Source organism: Mobula birostris, chromosome 9, assembly GCF_030028105.1.
Source record: "Mobula birostris isolate sMobBir1 chromosome 9, sMobBir1.hap1, whole genome shotgun sequence".
Taxonomy (NCBI): Eukaryota; Metazoa; Chordata; class Chondrichthyes; order Myliobatiformes; family Myliobatidae; genus Mobula; species Mobula birostris.
In genome coordinates this window covers 12979448-12996120 of record NC_092378.1, presented here as the reverse complement: position 1 = coordinate 12996120, position 16673 = coordinate 12979448, and the positions used below count along the sequence as shown (strand labels likewise).

The following is a 16673-nucleotide window of genomic DNA, read 5'->3' as shown; positions in this document are numbered from 1 at the left end:
GTGTGCATGTGAAATGAGCTGCCACAGAACTACAGTAACAACAATCAAAAGACATTTGGATATGTACATGGATGGGAGGTGTTTAACAGAATATGGGCCAAGTGCAGGCAAATGGGACTAGCTTGGTGGGCACCATAGCTGGCATTTGGTGCCTATTATGGCCAAAGAGCCTGCTTCCATGCTAATCCACTCTATGACTAGACTGCAGTTACACTTTATTGCAGCCAAATGACTTAACTTCCTTAGTGATCCGTTTTGGCACCAGCACTAGAGAATCATTGTTCCAGCACTTCAAAAGACATTAAGTGTCTACGGAAGAATCTGCATATGCTTGATTAATCAGCAGAATAGATGATTGGATATTTCAGGAACAATAGCTCTCCAAGAAAACAGGCATCACTTAACCAATACCACTCAACAAAGGTTATTAATTTTATTGCTGTTTTGTGCTCTTGTATCCAAAGGGGTCTGATGCAAAGAGCAAGTTCCCTTGTTAACCAGGAAAATTACATTGGCGATACCCTTAAGTTTTACCACAAGGCCCATTCTGAACTGAAATCTAACTCAGTCAGATGGAGTTCTTTTTCCTTTAGCAGTTCCAAGCAAATTTAGTTTGGGCATTGAGTATAAAAGCTGCGAAATGATATTGCAGCTATATATAACTTTGGTTTGGTTACATTTGTACAGTCCTGGTTGCTACGTTACAGAAAGGATGTGGAGGCATTAGAAATATGCAGAAGAGGTTCATGAGAATATTGCCTGGATCAGAGAGTATTGGCATCAAGGAGAGGTTGGCCAAAAACCTGGATTTTTTCTGCCGCAGCGACAGAGACTGAGGGGTGACCCAATAGCAGGAAATAAGATTGAGAGGGGCATAGTTAGGGGAGACAGACCTTGTTGAATGGTGAAAATGTCAACTATTGGAGGACATAAATTTAAGGTAAGAGTAAAGTATGAGAGATTTACAAGACAAGTTTATTCTTACACAAAGACCGTAAGGTGCTTGCAACACGCCACTGGTAGAAGCAGACACAAAAGCAATATTTAGGAGGTACTTAGAAAGACACATGAACAAGGGTACAGACTATATGCAAGTAAATGGGATTAGTTTAAAAGGTCAGCAGTACTAATTGAAAGGCCTCTTCTTCTGATGTTAGGTTCCATGCTAAAAAGTGTAGTTGAGTTTCAAAAGGGCAGCCTCCCAGATTTAAGACCTGAATCAGTAGAGGTGAACAAAAGTCAGGCACATGCACTAGCATCAGTGGATCTAATTCACAATTATGGGTGCAGAAAAGAGGAATTGTACTCTGCATCCAGGTTTGTTAACTTTAAAGTGTACAACATTAACATTATGTGCAAATACGTTAGCCAATAGGTGACGTTAGCCAATGAAAATCATTACACAAGACTTTTTTGTGAATGAACCATTCAGTGGACGAGGGTTAATCAATGCACATTTTATTCATTCATTAACTTCTCTAAATACCCTTGAAAATACCATGGTAAGCCAGCTTTTGAACCACTACAGTCCACAAATGTTAGGCAGGTCATTCCTAGATCTTTTCACAGTGGCAACGAAGGGCCAGAGATATATTTTTACTTATCATGTACGAGATAGAAAGCAACATACATGTTTGTGACTGATGAGACAATATCGAGCCACAATGACTTGTATCTGCACTGAAATAGCTTGGCTAGAGCCATGGGCAATTCAGGAACTCATGCCTTCTGAAGTACCAGTGGGTGCTTGTCACTCCAGTGTTTCTTGATGAGGGAATGAATCAAATTGGCTGAAGATAGACTATGAATGTTTAATCCTTTTGCACTCATGCTGGACTACACCATCATTGAGAATAAGAACACTTTTTTTCCCTCTTATTAGCCACTTCACTGTCCATCACCATTTACATCACAGAATATTAGAACGGTAGAGCTTTGATCTAATGTGCTTGATAATGTCAAACTCATCACTACTTCCATTAGCATGCATGTAATCCTATACTGCAGATTCAATATTTGGTATCGAATTTTAGATATAACTACCACTGCTGTTGGCACACTACTGATATTGTCTTCAATATTTTAATATCTGTTAAATGAGGAATGTCACCAGATTCATCAATGTCACATTTTAAAAACAAAATCAGCAATATCTCCATATGGAAGGCCACTGGCCAAGGTATCATAGATCTAGATAAAATATTAAAACAATTAACCCAAATGATCCAAATATAAAAGTTATAAATAAGTCACATTTTGCATTTTTCAAAGTTAAACTGATTAAAGTTAAATCCAACTAATAAGCAGAGCAGAAATATTTTCCTAAGATCACTAAAGGTCCAAGGTACTGTAGTTTTCCAGCAGATTGTTTTTGTCTTTCCCTCGATTTGCTATTGATGCTTACAAATGAGCTATTTGCTCCCAGCATTAAAGATCTGAATGAAAAATTGTAAAACGTTCATCTTCATGGTCCAATGGCAATTGAATCAGAAAATTTTGAATAGGTAATGAGATCCATGAAGGAACAAGTGGTGCCACTTTCAAAGTCAGAAATGGATGATCTTATTTCATGTCCTTTCTTGAATTTTTTTAAGCAAGTATTCCATCTGCAGGTTCAGGTTTGGCTGCCCCGTTCTTGTCTTCTTACAGAGCATTCTATACCTCTCTAGTTTTTGTTCTTTGTATTTCATCTGTGCCTCTTCCTTTTCTTTTTGCCTTTTTTCTGCTGCCTTAAATTAAAAAAGAAAAAGAACTATCCTTAAAATACATAAACTCACAAAAATAATTTACTCAATAATATTAAAAGAAATGAAGAATAATCCTTTGCACCCTTACTCCAAGGTGCACAGTCAGGGTTAAACTAGATTGGCAGGGGGGCAGTCTCTCCACAGGTGCAAGTCATAGAATAAAGCAGTAGTCAGCCAGAACGAATCTGGTAATCACGATAGCCAGGGACACACTGAAGTCAGGGAAAGGAATATTCAAAATGGCATTTATTTCAATGCTCAGGATTTAACAGGCAAGGCAAATGAACTCAGGGTATAGATTTGCACTGAGGACTGGGGATTTATAACCATAATGGAAACATGTTTGAGAAGGGCAAGATTAGCAACTCAATATTCCAAGATGCAGATGTAAAATTGGAGATGATTCATGAAAGAATTCTACAAGAAACCCTGGATACAGACACAAGTGTGACAGAAATACAGGAAAGTGAGGTGATAAGGGAGTATGTAACAGCAACACCTAGAGATGACATTCTCAGGGGAAATTGCCCAGTGTGGCCATAAGGGGTTGAATTTAAAAATAAAAAGGGGAGGAGCACTCTAGTGGGGCTGTAGTTTAAAATCTTAAAGAAATTTCTCATAGTTTGAAGAATAATAACGTTGGAGTGAGAGATCTTAATTTCCCCAGTATCGCCTGAATCATCCACAATGTTAAGCATCTGGATGGGGTGGAATTTGAGAAATGCGTCCAGGAAAGCTTCCTGAGTCAACAGATAAAGGGCCCTGCTTTGTTGCCTCAGGGCCTGGACAGCTTGCAATCGTTGAGTACAATAAATTCAAAATTGTATCATGACATTTTACAGAAGAATGTCAAGGTTGCAGTCTGTCCCCTGAAGCTTAATAGAAGTTGGATGATTCAACAAGAAAATGATCTGAAATACAAGAGTAAATCAACAACATAATAGTTTAAAAAGAAAAGAATTTGTGTTTTGGAATGGCTAAATCAAAGTCCAGACCTTAACCCAATTGAGATGCTGTGGCATGACCTGAAAAGGGCTGTTCATGCAAGGTATCCCAGAAACACTGATGAGCTGAAATAGTTTAGTATGGAGGGATGGTCTAAAATTTCTCTTCGCTGTTGTGCAAGTTTGATCAGCAGCTACAGGAAACGTTTCGTGGAGGTTATTGCTGCTAAAGGAGGTTCTATCAGTTATTAAATACAAGGGTTCACATATTTTCCAGCCTGGACTGTGAATTATTGAACAGTGTGTTCAGTAAACACATGAAAAGTACACCTGTTTATGTGTTATTAGTATAGGCAGATTGTTTTTGTCTATTATTGTGACTTAGATCAAGATGAGACCACATTTATGAGTAATTAATGCAAAAAACCAGGTAATTGCAAAGAGTTCACAAACTTTTTCTTCAAACTCTACAAAATGCAGGAGGAACTCAGCAGGATGGGTAGGATCTACGGAAAGGAATAAACAGTCAATGTTTCAGAACATTGACTGTCTATTCTTGACCATAATTCTACTGGTTTTTAGAATGTGATAGAAAAGGGTAGGACAGGTACCAGGGTTATGGTCCTAGACTGGAGGAGGGCTCATGTTTGAAGGAAAAGGAATAAATGCCAAGTGGGAGGATTTTAAGAGTATCATGTCAAGTGTCCAGCAGCAGGATGTTTGTTAGGATCAACTGTACACCTGCTAAGTCCCAGTAATTATGGTTAACACGATATTGAGGCTCTGGTTAAGAAAAAGCATACTCTAGGTTTAGGAGGTCAGGAGCCAATTCCTTGATGAATATTAAGAGGACAATCAGGAGGATGAAGAGAGGGTATGAGAAGAATCTTTCAGGGAAGGTTAAGGAAAATGCCATGAGGTTCTTTTGCTATATTAAGAGTAAAAAGATGGCTTAAGATTGAGTAGAATCCCCCCCCCCGTCTTTGAGACCAGCAAGGCTGCCTGAACCACAGGAGGTGGGTGGGAATTTTCATGACTATTTCTCCTTGGTGTTTACTGAGAAAATCATGGTCGCTCAAAATATAAAGGAAACAAGTGGAGATGTTTGGAGTACATTTATATTACCAGGGATGAAGTATTTGCAGCCTTGGAGTGGAGCACAAGTTACTCACTCAAGACTTCTTTTGAAGCCCATATGAAATTGCTTCAAAAATGTACAATACCCCATGTGGGACAGAGTTGAACGGGGTGCAGTCCCTGTTGTCATTGCTTCTCCAATCATTACCTGGAGCCATTCCAGTGATCCACTAGTTTGTTGCATTTGACTTAGTAGCAGAGACACAAATAGAATCAAAACGGATATTAGTTTGCAAAATAGGAAGAAATTATTATAGCAACACACATCAAAGTTGCTGGTGAACGCAGCAGGCCAGGCAGCATCTCTAGGAAGAGGTACAGTCGACGTTTCAGGCCGAGACCCTTCATCAGGACTAACTATTATTATAAATTAAATTATTATAAATAGTTCCAACTTACACAGACAAGAAATTTTGAAATACTGAGTAAGTACCAATTTCAGGAGGAATAGATCAGGGAAACTGAGACATATACCAGATGGACCGCAGTGCAGAGAAATGAATTCTTGGGGAAACTAGATAACATCATTTATTAAATAGTGCAGTTCTGAAGATACAGCACAAATATCAATTATATGAAGATGACAGAACAAGTTGATAAGACTAATAAACAAAAATTAAGATCCATGTTTTAATGAGTATGAACACAGTAGTAAAGCAGAAGGGAATGTGAAAACTTTGTATTATACTGTTTTGGCTCTCAACTTAAGTACTGTGTTAACTCTTGGACAAAGTGGCCAGGATGTCAAGGTCTTTAAAGAGATATGGAGAAGATTTGCAAATATTGTAGTACCACAGCTATAAATTAAACAAGTATTCTGTTGGTCACATTAGTTAAGATTTTTTTTTACTTCTGATAGGTATTAACATTTTAATGCATTGTTTATATAAGGAAGTCTTAATGCTTATGTTAAAGAGTGCTTTTTGGAGATTTTACAATTTGAATTGTAAACATGTATTTTTGCACTGTTAAAACCATGGCCTGTACTTGTGAGAAATGGCAGCAGATCTGAGCCAAACTGACAGAATTCACCAGTGTAATGAGCTTCTACACCAGGAGTTTGTAATCTTTTTTAATGCCTTGAACCGATACCATTAAGCAAGGGGTCTGTGGACCCCAGGTTGGGCTCCCCCATCCTACACGGTCATGAGACAGTCTCTTGTTCCAATCTGGAGATCTCTGACCATTCTGATGTTGGGTTCTGCCGGCGATGTTGACCTTGCTCCAAAATCAGAGTCCATTCACTTTCAATCTTACCCCAAGTTCTAAATTTTTAACACTTAATTATTTAAAAAAATTGAAATGGTTCTAAATACAAAATATTTCACGTTTGATGGAAAAAACACACAAGTCTCAATATGCTGGCTATTGAAGAGTTTTCAACTATTTTGTGCACAGGATGTTTGTTCTGTCAACATGACATCACATTGTAAGGTCCTCCCTCATAACTTGGGACAGGGTGGCTGGCCCAAGGTAACAAAATAACAGCAGCTGATCTGGAAAATGTTCAATCTCTACTGACCTATTGGGTGAGCTCTAAGCTTCACTATTGGCATTAAGTTCAGGTGCCTGATTATAACACAATCAGAAACATTTAAAATTGCTAGCTAAAGGCAACACTATTGTGTCCAAAAACAGAAAACATGATACTTACTTCTTTCTTCCTTTTATATTCAGCTTGCCTTTTTTCATATTCCTCTTTAGTTTTTTGATAAGATGTCTTTTTCTTTTTCCTAAAATCAAAAAAGAATGGAAGGAGAGGAATTGCCTTTCTACTCAAGTAAGCCAAACCCCACTACTGAATCATGAGACAATTTGTAGGTTCCACGTTTCCTTAAAATGTAGGCCATTTGGCCCCATTGGGTTAATGATAGCCCACATTTCACCAATTGAATTGACAATAAACAATCCAACTCAATTCTACCATCCATCCACACACCTCAGATAATTTACAATGGCCAAGTAATCAGCCAGCCAGTATATCTATGGGATTTGGAGAAATGTACACATTCCACAAGGTCAAGATTGACCCCAGGTTACTTGATTCAGCAGCTCTACCAGCTTTTCCATAGTACCACATTGTTAAAGAAATGCTGACGGGCTGAATAATTCAGACTAAATCAATAAAACACAGCATTTTACATAAGCTCTGTCTATACGTCTCACTGCCTCAGTAAAGCAGCCAGGATAATCAATAACCCTACCCACCCCATTCTCTTTTCTGCCCTCTGAAAACATGTACCATCAGGCCCAAGGACAACTTCTGCTCCACTGTTATAGGCCTATTAAATGGTTCCCTAATACAATAAGATGAACTATTGACATAATCTACCTCATTATGATCTTGCATCTCGTTCCACCTCAATGCACTGTGAAATGGTATGGCCTAGCTTTTCAGTGTACTTCAGTACATGCAAGCAGCACGGTAGCTTACTGGTTAGCAAAATGCTGGACAGCACCAGCAATTTGGGTTCAACTCCCACTGCTGTCTAAGGAGTTTGTATGTTCTCCACGTGACTGTGTGGGTTTCTTCCACAGTCCAAAGACCTACTAGTTGGTAGTTAATTGGTCCTTGTAGATCGTACAGTGGTTAGGCCAGCTTTATATTGGGGGATCGCTAGGTGGTGTGGTTCGAAGGGCTGGATGGGCCTATTCTGCACTGCATTTCAATATAATAAAACAAAATGATGATTCCAATTCAAAATGGATCCACAATGGCAAACATGCAAATGGAAGTTGACTTCCAAACACAGAATTACCCATGCATCTTTAATTCAAACTTGAAGATATAATAGTTAGACATGAGTATGTTGTTACTTTCACCTGGAAAAGTATTTTAACTATCTTCATACTATTAATAAAGTCTAGATTTGGAGAAGGCAGCAAGTAAGTTAAAGACTGTTTTCCAAATCAAGTTTTCAAAGAGTGCCCAAAATCTCTTACTTTTTTGGTGTCTCTGGTTGATCTGTTACAGATTCCTCATGTTTGACTTTCTTTGATTGTTTCTTAAGTAGCTCTTCTTCAGCCAGATAGAGATGGCGCAAATGATCTGGGTAATTCTCTGCATACTCTACATCTTGAGGATGCTGCACTTGTTTTTCTTTTCTCAGTAATTTCTTGTACTGGTGCTTAATCTTCGCCTTCTGCTGGAAAGCAAATCCTTTCCCTGAAAGTGAACAGAATCAGAATTTTACCAAAGTCTAGGCACTGGATTTTTGTGGCATCAAAATGAATAACCAAATCACATATGTAATAAGCAGAATAGTTCATTTTTTCCCCAAAAGTTATTTTAAAATTTGTGACCACATCAGAAAAACAAGTATTACATAATTCTCAAGACAACAATCTAACAAGGATAACAAGTTAATTTATCACTTCTTAAATAACTATCTTAGTTGCAACCAACAATGACAATCTACATTGAAGGTCCTCGACAGCTCAAACTCTGCAAGTGGTTAGAACGGAGGTGAATTTGAAGGTAAACAAAAAGTAAGATGAGTGAAATGGAAACACAGCTGGTTAAAAGCCATTAAAAAAAAATGATTTATTTATTTAGAGATACAGCACGCTACAGGACCTTCTAGTCCAATGATTCATGCCACCCAGCAACCCACTTAACAATAACCTAATCATAGGACAATTTACAGCGAACCATCTGCTAATGATTATACATTCTTGGACTGTTGGAGGAAACTGAAGCACTTGGGGAAAACCCACATGCTCGCAGGAAAGACATACAAACTCTCTTCGACAACACCAGAAGCGAACTCAGAACTCCAGTGCCCTGAGCTGTAATAACTTTGTGCTAACCGCTGCATGACTGTAGTACCCCAGATACTGTAACATCTCTAAATGTGCACACAATTCAAGAATTCACCTTGACATTCAAATCCTTGCAGCAGCTCTGAGGTAAATACCAACATTACGTGGTGGGAAATTCACCCACTATAGGCAAAACTCCACTATGGCACCTCTTTTTATTTGAATGCAGGAACAGGTGAAAGGGAAGTAATTCATTTCTTTTACTTGGTTGATTTAAATATGTTACATTCTCTTTAAGTGTAGTTGTTTTAATTACAGTTTAAATATTGTGTAAATAAAGTCAAAGTGTTCAGAAAATTTTAAAAATTCTAGAAACAGAAATGATTTTTGTGAGATTTTGACCCACAGAAATTGATTCCACCTACTCTTTCCAGTTGCTGCTGTTCCTTCTTACCAACATGCACAACAGCTCTGTTGCTTCAAAATCGCCAGTCTACTGGTCAGACCCATTCTTCAAATCCTCTACATCTCCAGCCCACGAGAGCGGAGTCTTAGAACAGGTTTGACGAGTGGTTGACCCAACTAGTGTCGCTCCCCCTCCATTTTCACTCATCTGGCTGAACTGAACTCATTCTTTCACTGGATAACATCTCCCATAACTCCACTCACTTTCTCCAAATCAAAGGTGCAGCCAGCTACAGGAACTGGGATGGACAAAAGTTATGTCTCATTGTGGGATATTTGAAACTGCCCTTGTTTCACTTCCGTTGAGGAACTCACTCCTACCTCTTATTCTGTGTCACTGCTGACTATATGCACAATGGGCAGAATTCTGTACTGAACTTAAAAATAATTTTGGTGCTAATCACCTCAAAACTAATCAATAAGCTTCAAGAACTTGCCCTTAATGTCTCCTTACGCAACTAGTAATCGTCTGACTTGCAGACCCCATGCAGTATGGATTTGCAAAGACATCGCCTCCACAACCTCCATCAGCATAGGGCACCCCTGTGATTAGCCCCCGCTCTACTCACTTTATTTTTGTGACTGTGAGGCTAAGCACAGCTCCAATTCCATATTTAAATATGCTGACGATACTAGTCATTGGCCAAGTCAAGGGGGTGACAAATCAGCATATAGGAGGGAGATTGAAAATCTGACTGAGTGATGCCACAACAACAACCTTTCACTCAATGTCAGCAGGACTAAGGAGTTGATTATTGATTTTACAAAGAAGAAACCAGAGGTCCATGAGCACCCAGGCCACGCTTTTCTTGCTGCTGCCATCAAAAAGGAGGAACAGGAACCACAGACTCACGTCGCCAGGTTCAGGATCTGTTATTATGACTGAAACATCAGGTTCTTGAACTAGAGGGAATAACTTCACTGAACCGTTCCCACAACCCATGGACTCACTTTCAAGGACTCTTCATCTCATGTTATCGATATTTATTGCTTATTTATGCATTATGATTTTTTTCTTTTTATACTCAGACAGTTTGTTGTCTATTGCACATTGTTTGTCCACCCTGTTGGGGGTGTCTTTCATTGAATCTATTGCATTTCTTTTATTTACTGCAAATTCCTGCAAGAAAATGCATCTCAGGGTTATATATGGTGACATATTTGTAGTTTGATAATAAATTTACTTCAAACTTTGAATTTCCACTTAGTGTTTACTTTTACATGGTCACATCTGACTCTACCATCCCATTTCTACCTCCAGCTGAGGGACAGGATAGTGACTACTATCTGTGACAAATCCACAGACTTCAAAGCTACCTTGACTAAATCTTCACTCAACACCCACAAAGTGATGGAGGAGCTTAGCAGGTCAGCAGTAAGCGGGTGATGTTTTGGTCAGAGTCCTGATGATGGGCCTTGGCCAAAATGGTAACTGCTTGTTCCTCTCCACGGATGATGCCTGACCTGCTGAGCTCCTCCAGCATTTTGAGTGTCGCCCTGCATTTCCGGCATCTGTATGAAACACTCTGCTTCTGGTGGCTGCGTAGGTATAGGGAAGGAAATCTCTAGGCATTACATGTAGAATCCCTTGTGTTAAACTTCTCACTCTGCTTCCAGTAACAATTTCATTCCATTCTCCAAGGTTCAGATACTTTGATAAGATTTTCCAGGCCACTGCTTCTGGGTATCTTTATTTCTCTTTCAACTGTGACTTCTCTTCTGCTGTAGCTGATTGTTCTCTTAACCACAGCTCCTTTATTTCCCACACTTCTGCTCTGATTCTTTCTTCTCAGCAAGAGTACCGCTTGTTCCCTCATCCGCTCATTTGTCCTCATCTTCCACACCATGAGCCTTTTATTAAGTGTTATTGAATTTGAAATTTATGATGCCTCCAATATATAACAATTTGATCACCAGACAAAATTTTATTCTTTCCCTTTTTGACATCTAAAAAAGGACCAATTTCTTTATGAATCCCACTGTAATTGCTCATGAAATCCAAAAGATCTAATAACATCAGCCAATTCACGCAATTATTTTCCACAATCCAGGGGCTTGAACTTCTTCCATGGTAACACACATCAAAGTTGCTGGTGAACGCAGCAGGCCAGGCAGCATCTCTAGGAAGAGGTACAGTCGACGTTTCGGGCCGAGACCCTTCGTCAGGACTCTTTGCTAAATCCATTCACACAGTATACAAGGTTGACTCTGAGTTTCCAGTTCCCTTTAGTGCTAAACTCCCCCCGGCAGAATTTCTATAGATGCTGCGTGACCTGCTTCAGTTCCTCCAGCACTTTGAATGGCTTACTTTCGATTTACAGCATCTGAATAATCTCTTGTGTTTGTGGTCAGTATGTAGGGTGACAGGTGACACATATTATTCGTAATAGTACCTGTTCTACAGGAATTCACTCGCATCGTTATCGAGTTGTTGTGCTCACTTTAAGAAAATGTGCCTGACGCCATGACGTCAGTGTAAGGCGACTGTTTTTGGTTTGTTCGTAATGGAAGTAAAGGGCTGCGACTTCTGTTACAACACAGAAAATGATTCGCATGTTTTATTCACAAAATCCTGCAAGTGAACACTGCCTCTCTGCCCGGTCATGCGAGCTCTAGGGTGGTCGAAAACCGCGCTCTCGTATTCGAATCGGAAAAGTAGCGAAGTGCTCTCCCACGCCGTATACTCTCTTTCTCCCTTCCAGTGGGCTGAAAATACAGAAGTATGGAAACGCGCACCACCGGGTTCACGGACAGCTTCCGTCCTGCTGTTAAAGACTCTTGAACCAACTTCTCCTACGATCAAGATAACTTTTGCCCTCACAATCTCCCTTGTCGTGGCCCTTACGCCTTCTCGATATAGTTATTACTTTTCACCTCAATGTACTGATGTGATGAATTGATCTGTATAGATGCAAAACAACGTGTTTTCAATCGCCGTTGCACGTGACAATAATAAACCAATTTCAATCCAATCTGTTCAGGCCGGTTCTCACCTTCCTTAATGCTGCCCCAGCCCTTCTTAAAATACCGAGAATTCTTCTTCCCATTCGCCTTTGCAACCATTTCCCCGTCCACTCGACTGGAGCTTCGCTGCGACTTGCCAGCCGGCGCCATTCTCCACTGGACTGTGACGTCATCAGCCGCGCCGAAACTACGGCGGCCGAAAAGAAAAATCTCCGTCCCGGTTGCGCCGATAGTGTCGCGTGGAGTTTATTGGTGCTCCGGTGATGTCCGGAAAGTGGCCCCGACTCGAGATGCGCCTTAGTGGGAACATTCTGTCATTTCAGTGAGACAGGCCTGCTTGGGTTTGGGCTTCTTGGCTGTTGATTGTTGGAATCCGGGTCCGCAGGAGCCCCGAATCTTCACTCGCAATGTCTTTCTCCCGGGATGTGGACTTGGACTTGGACTTGGTGAAGAGTAAAATCAAACTTCTCACCGACTTCCTGGACATTTACATCAAAATAGCAAACGTGCACACAGTTGATTTCTATACCAAAGACATATGGAATGAGTTTGTGGCTGTGTCACCTGAAACCGTCATCTCGAGTCTCTTCTCTCAGCAGGGAGGAAGCACAAGTGGTAAGAACGTTTGGACTTGGAGTTACAGTTCCCAATAATGTTTGCCAAAGAAAGCTCCACAAGAAGCGGACTAAACATCTGGATCTTACAATGACACCATTGATAGGAAGGAGTAAACTTTCCTCTTGAGTAATAACTGAATTATGCATTGAATAAGCAAGAAATAAATTAAACTGCCTGCATTTCTGTAGAACTCTTCATGATCTTAGGAGGCCACACAGAGAATTACAAATAATTACTTTAAAGTTTCACTAGTAATGTAGAGTATACAACTGTTAATATGTATTTTTAAATGTTAAGGAAATGCTGGAAATAGCCAGCAGTTGAAGCAGCACATATATAGGCATAAAGAGACTTAACTTTTCAAATTGTTGACTTGATGAGGGGTTGTTGATTAAGTATGTTTCTCTTTTAGTTTTCCAGCATTTTTTTTTATACACAGTAGCTAATTTGCTCAAAGTAAGGTTCCACAGACAGTAGCGAACCAATGACATTTTATTGAAAGAAATCAGCATCTTTCTTTCCTAATGACCATGGACAATGTTACAGTTTTCACCTACACCAACAAACAGAATAGGCAGTCACTTGTGTGAGTGTTGCACCTTGTTCTACACAGCTTTGATACTGTGTGGTTTAAAATACAAGAACCATCAGAAACTGAATAATGAAGGGCAGAAAATGTGATCTGCTTAACCCTACAGTTTCAAATCAGTTAAGCACTATTGATTGCTTGTGTTTTACCCCTGAACCTTCACATTTCTGAAAAGGCAATAGCTGCCTGACTACCTGACAAAAAAGATTAATGTGAACACTTTCACCATAGTGTTGAATTCAGCATTATCCATCAGTGTGGGGGAAAAAGGCAATAGCAACATGTTGCATTGCAAAATAGCGCAGGAACAGGCCTTTGGTGCCGAACAAGCTAAAAAGTAAATCAAAAAATCCCTAAAACTAATCCCTTCTACCTACATAATGTCCATATCCCTCCATCTTCCTCATATTCATGTGCCTATCTAAATGACTCTTAAAAGCCTGTAATGTATTTGCCTCTCCCAGCATACAAGGCAGCTCATTCCAGGCATCCACCACTCTCTGTGTAAGAAGCTTACCTCTGACATCCCCCTTGAACCTACCCCCTCTCACTTTCAATGCATACATATTAACAAATGTATTAGACATTTGAAATCTGAGATGAACATCCCTGATGTACATCTCAGCCGTTTACCTTTCCCACCCATCTGGCTTTACGTGTCACCTTCAAGCTTTTCATCCTTCCCCTCACCCCACCTTTTTATTCTGGCATCTCGTCCCCTTCCTTTGCTGTCTTGATGCAGGGTCTTGGCCTGAAACGTTGACTGTTTATTCATTTGTATAGATGCTGCCTGATCTGCTGAGTTCTTCCAGTATTGTGTGTGTGTGTGTGTGTGTGTGTGTGTGTGTTGTCTTCAGATTTGGTTATTTTGTCATGCAATGGTTGATAGCCTCTGCCATGACATCACATTCCCAAATATTTCTACCTCCACTGCTTTTCTCCCCCCCCACCCCCTATTAAAGAAGGAAGGTTTGTTGATTGGTGAGTTGATGTTAGCTGCTTAAACTTCCTGAATGGGGCACTGAATAGTGGAAATAGCTCCAAAAAAATCAGTTACATTGAAAATAAAAACACTTTTGTCGTATTGATTTCAATAATTTTTTTAATTGCCAAGAAAATCACTGTCAAATCTAGAGAAATCAAATGTACAGTAGTGATATGTGGCACCACACATCGTAACTGTATCAGCTATTTGCGTAAGTCTGGAAAATATATTGGAGGTAATCTTTGAGGAGTGGCAGAAAATGTAAGAAAACATATAAGTGACATAAATGATCAAGGACATTGGCCTGGAGCCGTTTTTCAGTATGAGACCAATGTAATTCAGTTACATATGAATATATATGTTATCTAATATCACAGATGCATTGAAACCTCTGAGCAAATTCCAAGCTATAATAGGGTTGCCTCTTCCCTTCATGCTGTTTGGTTAAATATACTGTATGTAGTTTTTGCAGAAAGCGTGTATTTGTTTGAATCTTGGAGTACTTAGTAATTGTTTTAGCAAACAACACTTGAATTTTTCTCCATAATAGATTAAAATATCTGGTTGCTCCTTTTTTGTTGCTATTTTGGGCGATTTTGATCACGGCGGCCTGCAAATAACGAACAGTGCCGCACTAGATTTAATTAGAACTGAGCTGAACTGAGTTGCCTGGATTCTTTTGATTTTGTGTTCTATATTCTGTGTTTTTCACTTCTTCTTTACTGTTTGCGTGATTTTTTTTTGCACATAGGTGTTTGATGTTTTCTTTTGAGTGGGCTCCCTGTTTTTCTCTGTTTTGTGGCTGTCTGTGGGAAGACAGTTCTCAGGGTTGTAGACTGTACACATACTTTAATAATAAATATACCTCGAATCTTTGCAAACAGTCAATTATAAACACATTAGTCTTTGAAAAACAGATTAGAACTTCTGTTCACACTCCATTTGTTTTTAATGTTTACAATCTATGTTTGCACTATAATCACATTTTAAAAGTTAATTCCTTTCAAAGAGTGGAGCTGTGAAGTCATTAGAGTCGTTCAAAACAGAAACAGTCCCTTTTCATCCAGTACATCTGTTCCATCCATTATGCCTATCTAGACTAATCAAACTTCCCATATTAATTCCATTCTTGTCTGTGCCTTGCGTATTCAGAATATTAAATGTTGTTACTGTTCTTGCCTCTGCCAGTTCATCTGGCAGTACATTCCTGATGTCACCTACTTTTTGCCTAAAAAGTTTACTCATTAGAGCTCCTTTAAACTGAAGCTCCCTAGCTTTAGACAACACTATCATGAGAAACGGATTCTGACTATATTCCTTCTGTTTGACTCTCATAAGACCGTAAGACCATAAGATATAGGAGCAGAAGTAGGCCATTCGGCCCATCAAATCTGCTCTGCCATTCAATCATGGCTGATCCAATTCTCCCAGTCATCCCCACTCCTCTGCCTTCTCCCCATACCCTTTGATGCCCTGGCTAATCAAGAACCTATCTATGTCTGCCTTAAATGCACCCAATAATTTGGCCTCCACAGCTGCTCGTTGCAACAAATTCCACAGATTTTACCACCCTCTGAGTAAGGTAATTTCTCTGTTCTGAATGGACGCCCTTCAATCCTGAAGTCGTGCCCTTTTGTCCTGGACTCCCTACCATGGGAAATAACTTTGCCAATCGAATCTGTTCAGGCCTTTTAACATTTGGAATGTTTCTATGAGATCCCCGTTCATCTTCCTGAACTCCAGGGAATACGGCCCTGTCAGACGTTCCTCATACGATAACCCTTTCGTTCCTGGTATCATTTTTGTGAATCTTCTCTGAACCCTCTCCAATGTCAATGTATCCTTTCTAAAATAAGGAGCCCTAATAGTTTTATGTACCAGTGCCATTTCACCTCGTAGCCTCCTTTGCTCAAGTGTATCCAATCATTCCTTATAACACAAGCCTTCCAATCCAAGCAACATCCTTATTAATCTCATTTGCACCTTGTCTAGCTTAATGACCTACCTGTAGTGTGGTGATTAGAAAAGCATACAATACTCCTATCTCAGCCTCACCTGTGTTATGTACAGCTGTAATATGACGTTGTAACTTTTGTATACAATGCCTTGGCTAAATCTGGCAAACATGCCTAATATGTCTTCCTTGTAACCCTGTCCACCACTGTTGTCACTCTGAAGGAACTATGTACTTGTACCTCAAGGTTTCTCTGTTTAGCAACACTTTCCAGGACTCTTCACTGTGTCTCTCTTCCCCTGATGTAACTTCCAAAAATGTTTCATTTTGCACAAGTTTTAGTCAAATTCTATCTGCTATTCCCTTGCCCACTTCCACAGTTGAGCTATATCCTACTGTAACCTTAGACAATCTTCTTCAGTGTCCACTGTACCACCAGCTTGGTGTCATTTGCAAACTGTACTGTAATTAGTCCTCCACTGCACGTTGACCATAATAGAGTGCGGTG

The 16673-nt window shown here is 39.7% G+C and overlaps 2 protein-coding genes across 4 annotated transcripts in view; one reads left to right on the top strand and one right to left on the bottom strand.

The window, feature by feature from the left end:
• Positions 1 to 447: 447 nt before the first annotated feature.
• ccdc59 (coiled-coil domain containing 59) lies at positions 448 to 12198 on the bottom strand. The gene is made up of 4 exons (XM_072267493.1): positions 12049 to 12198; positions 7772 to 7994; positions 6483 to 6561; positions 448 to 2729 (listed from the first exon to the last, which is right to left on the bottom strand). Exons 1-4 carry the CDS (start codon positions 12167 to 12169, stop codon positions 2568 to 2570), a joined length of 585 nt encoding a protein of 194 aa, XP_072123594.1. The 5' UTR covers positions 12170 to 12198; the 3' UTR covers positions 448 to 2567.
• The window catches only part of mettl25 (methyltransferase like 25), a 93226-nt gene continuing 88499 nt past the window's right edge, over positions 11947 to 16673 (top strand). For 2 of the 3 annotated variants that reach the window (XM_072267491.1, XM_072267490.1), the window contains exon 1: positions 11951 to 12634. In XM_072267491.1, the coding sequence (XP_072123592.1) occupies positions 12427 to 12634 (208 nt within the window). In that variant the 5' untranslated portion in view covers positions 11951 to 12426. Of the gene's footprint in view, positions 12635 to 16673 lie in introns of all 3 variants that reach the window. The other variant, XR_011887117.1, reaches the window with a different exon arrangement.

What these genes read in the sequence shown, in the direction of transcription:
- ccdc59 (XM_072267493.1), bottom strand. Translation starts at nt 12,169, where the DNA reads ATGGCGCCGGCTGGCAAGTCGCAGCGAAGCTCCAGTCGAGTGGACGGG. An exon ending in CTGGGGCAGCATTAAGGAAG is followed by an intron (nt 7,995 to 12,048) that starts GTGAGAACCGGC and finishes GTTCACTTTCAG; the next exon opens with GGAAAGGATTTGCTTTCCAG. An exon ending in AATATAAAAGGAAGAAAGAA is followed by an intron (nt 2,730 to 6,482) that starts GTAAGTATCATG and finishes TTTTAATTTAAG; the next exon opens with GCAGCAGAAAAAAGGCAAAA.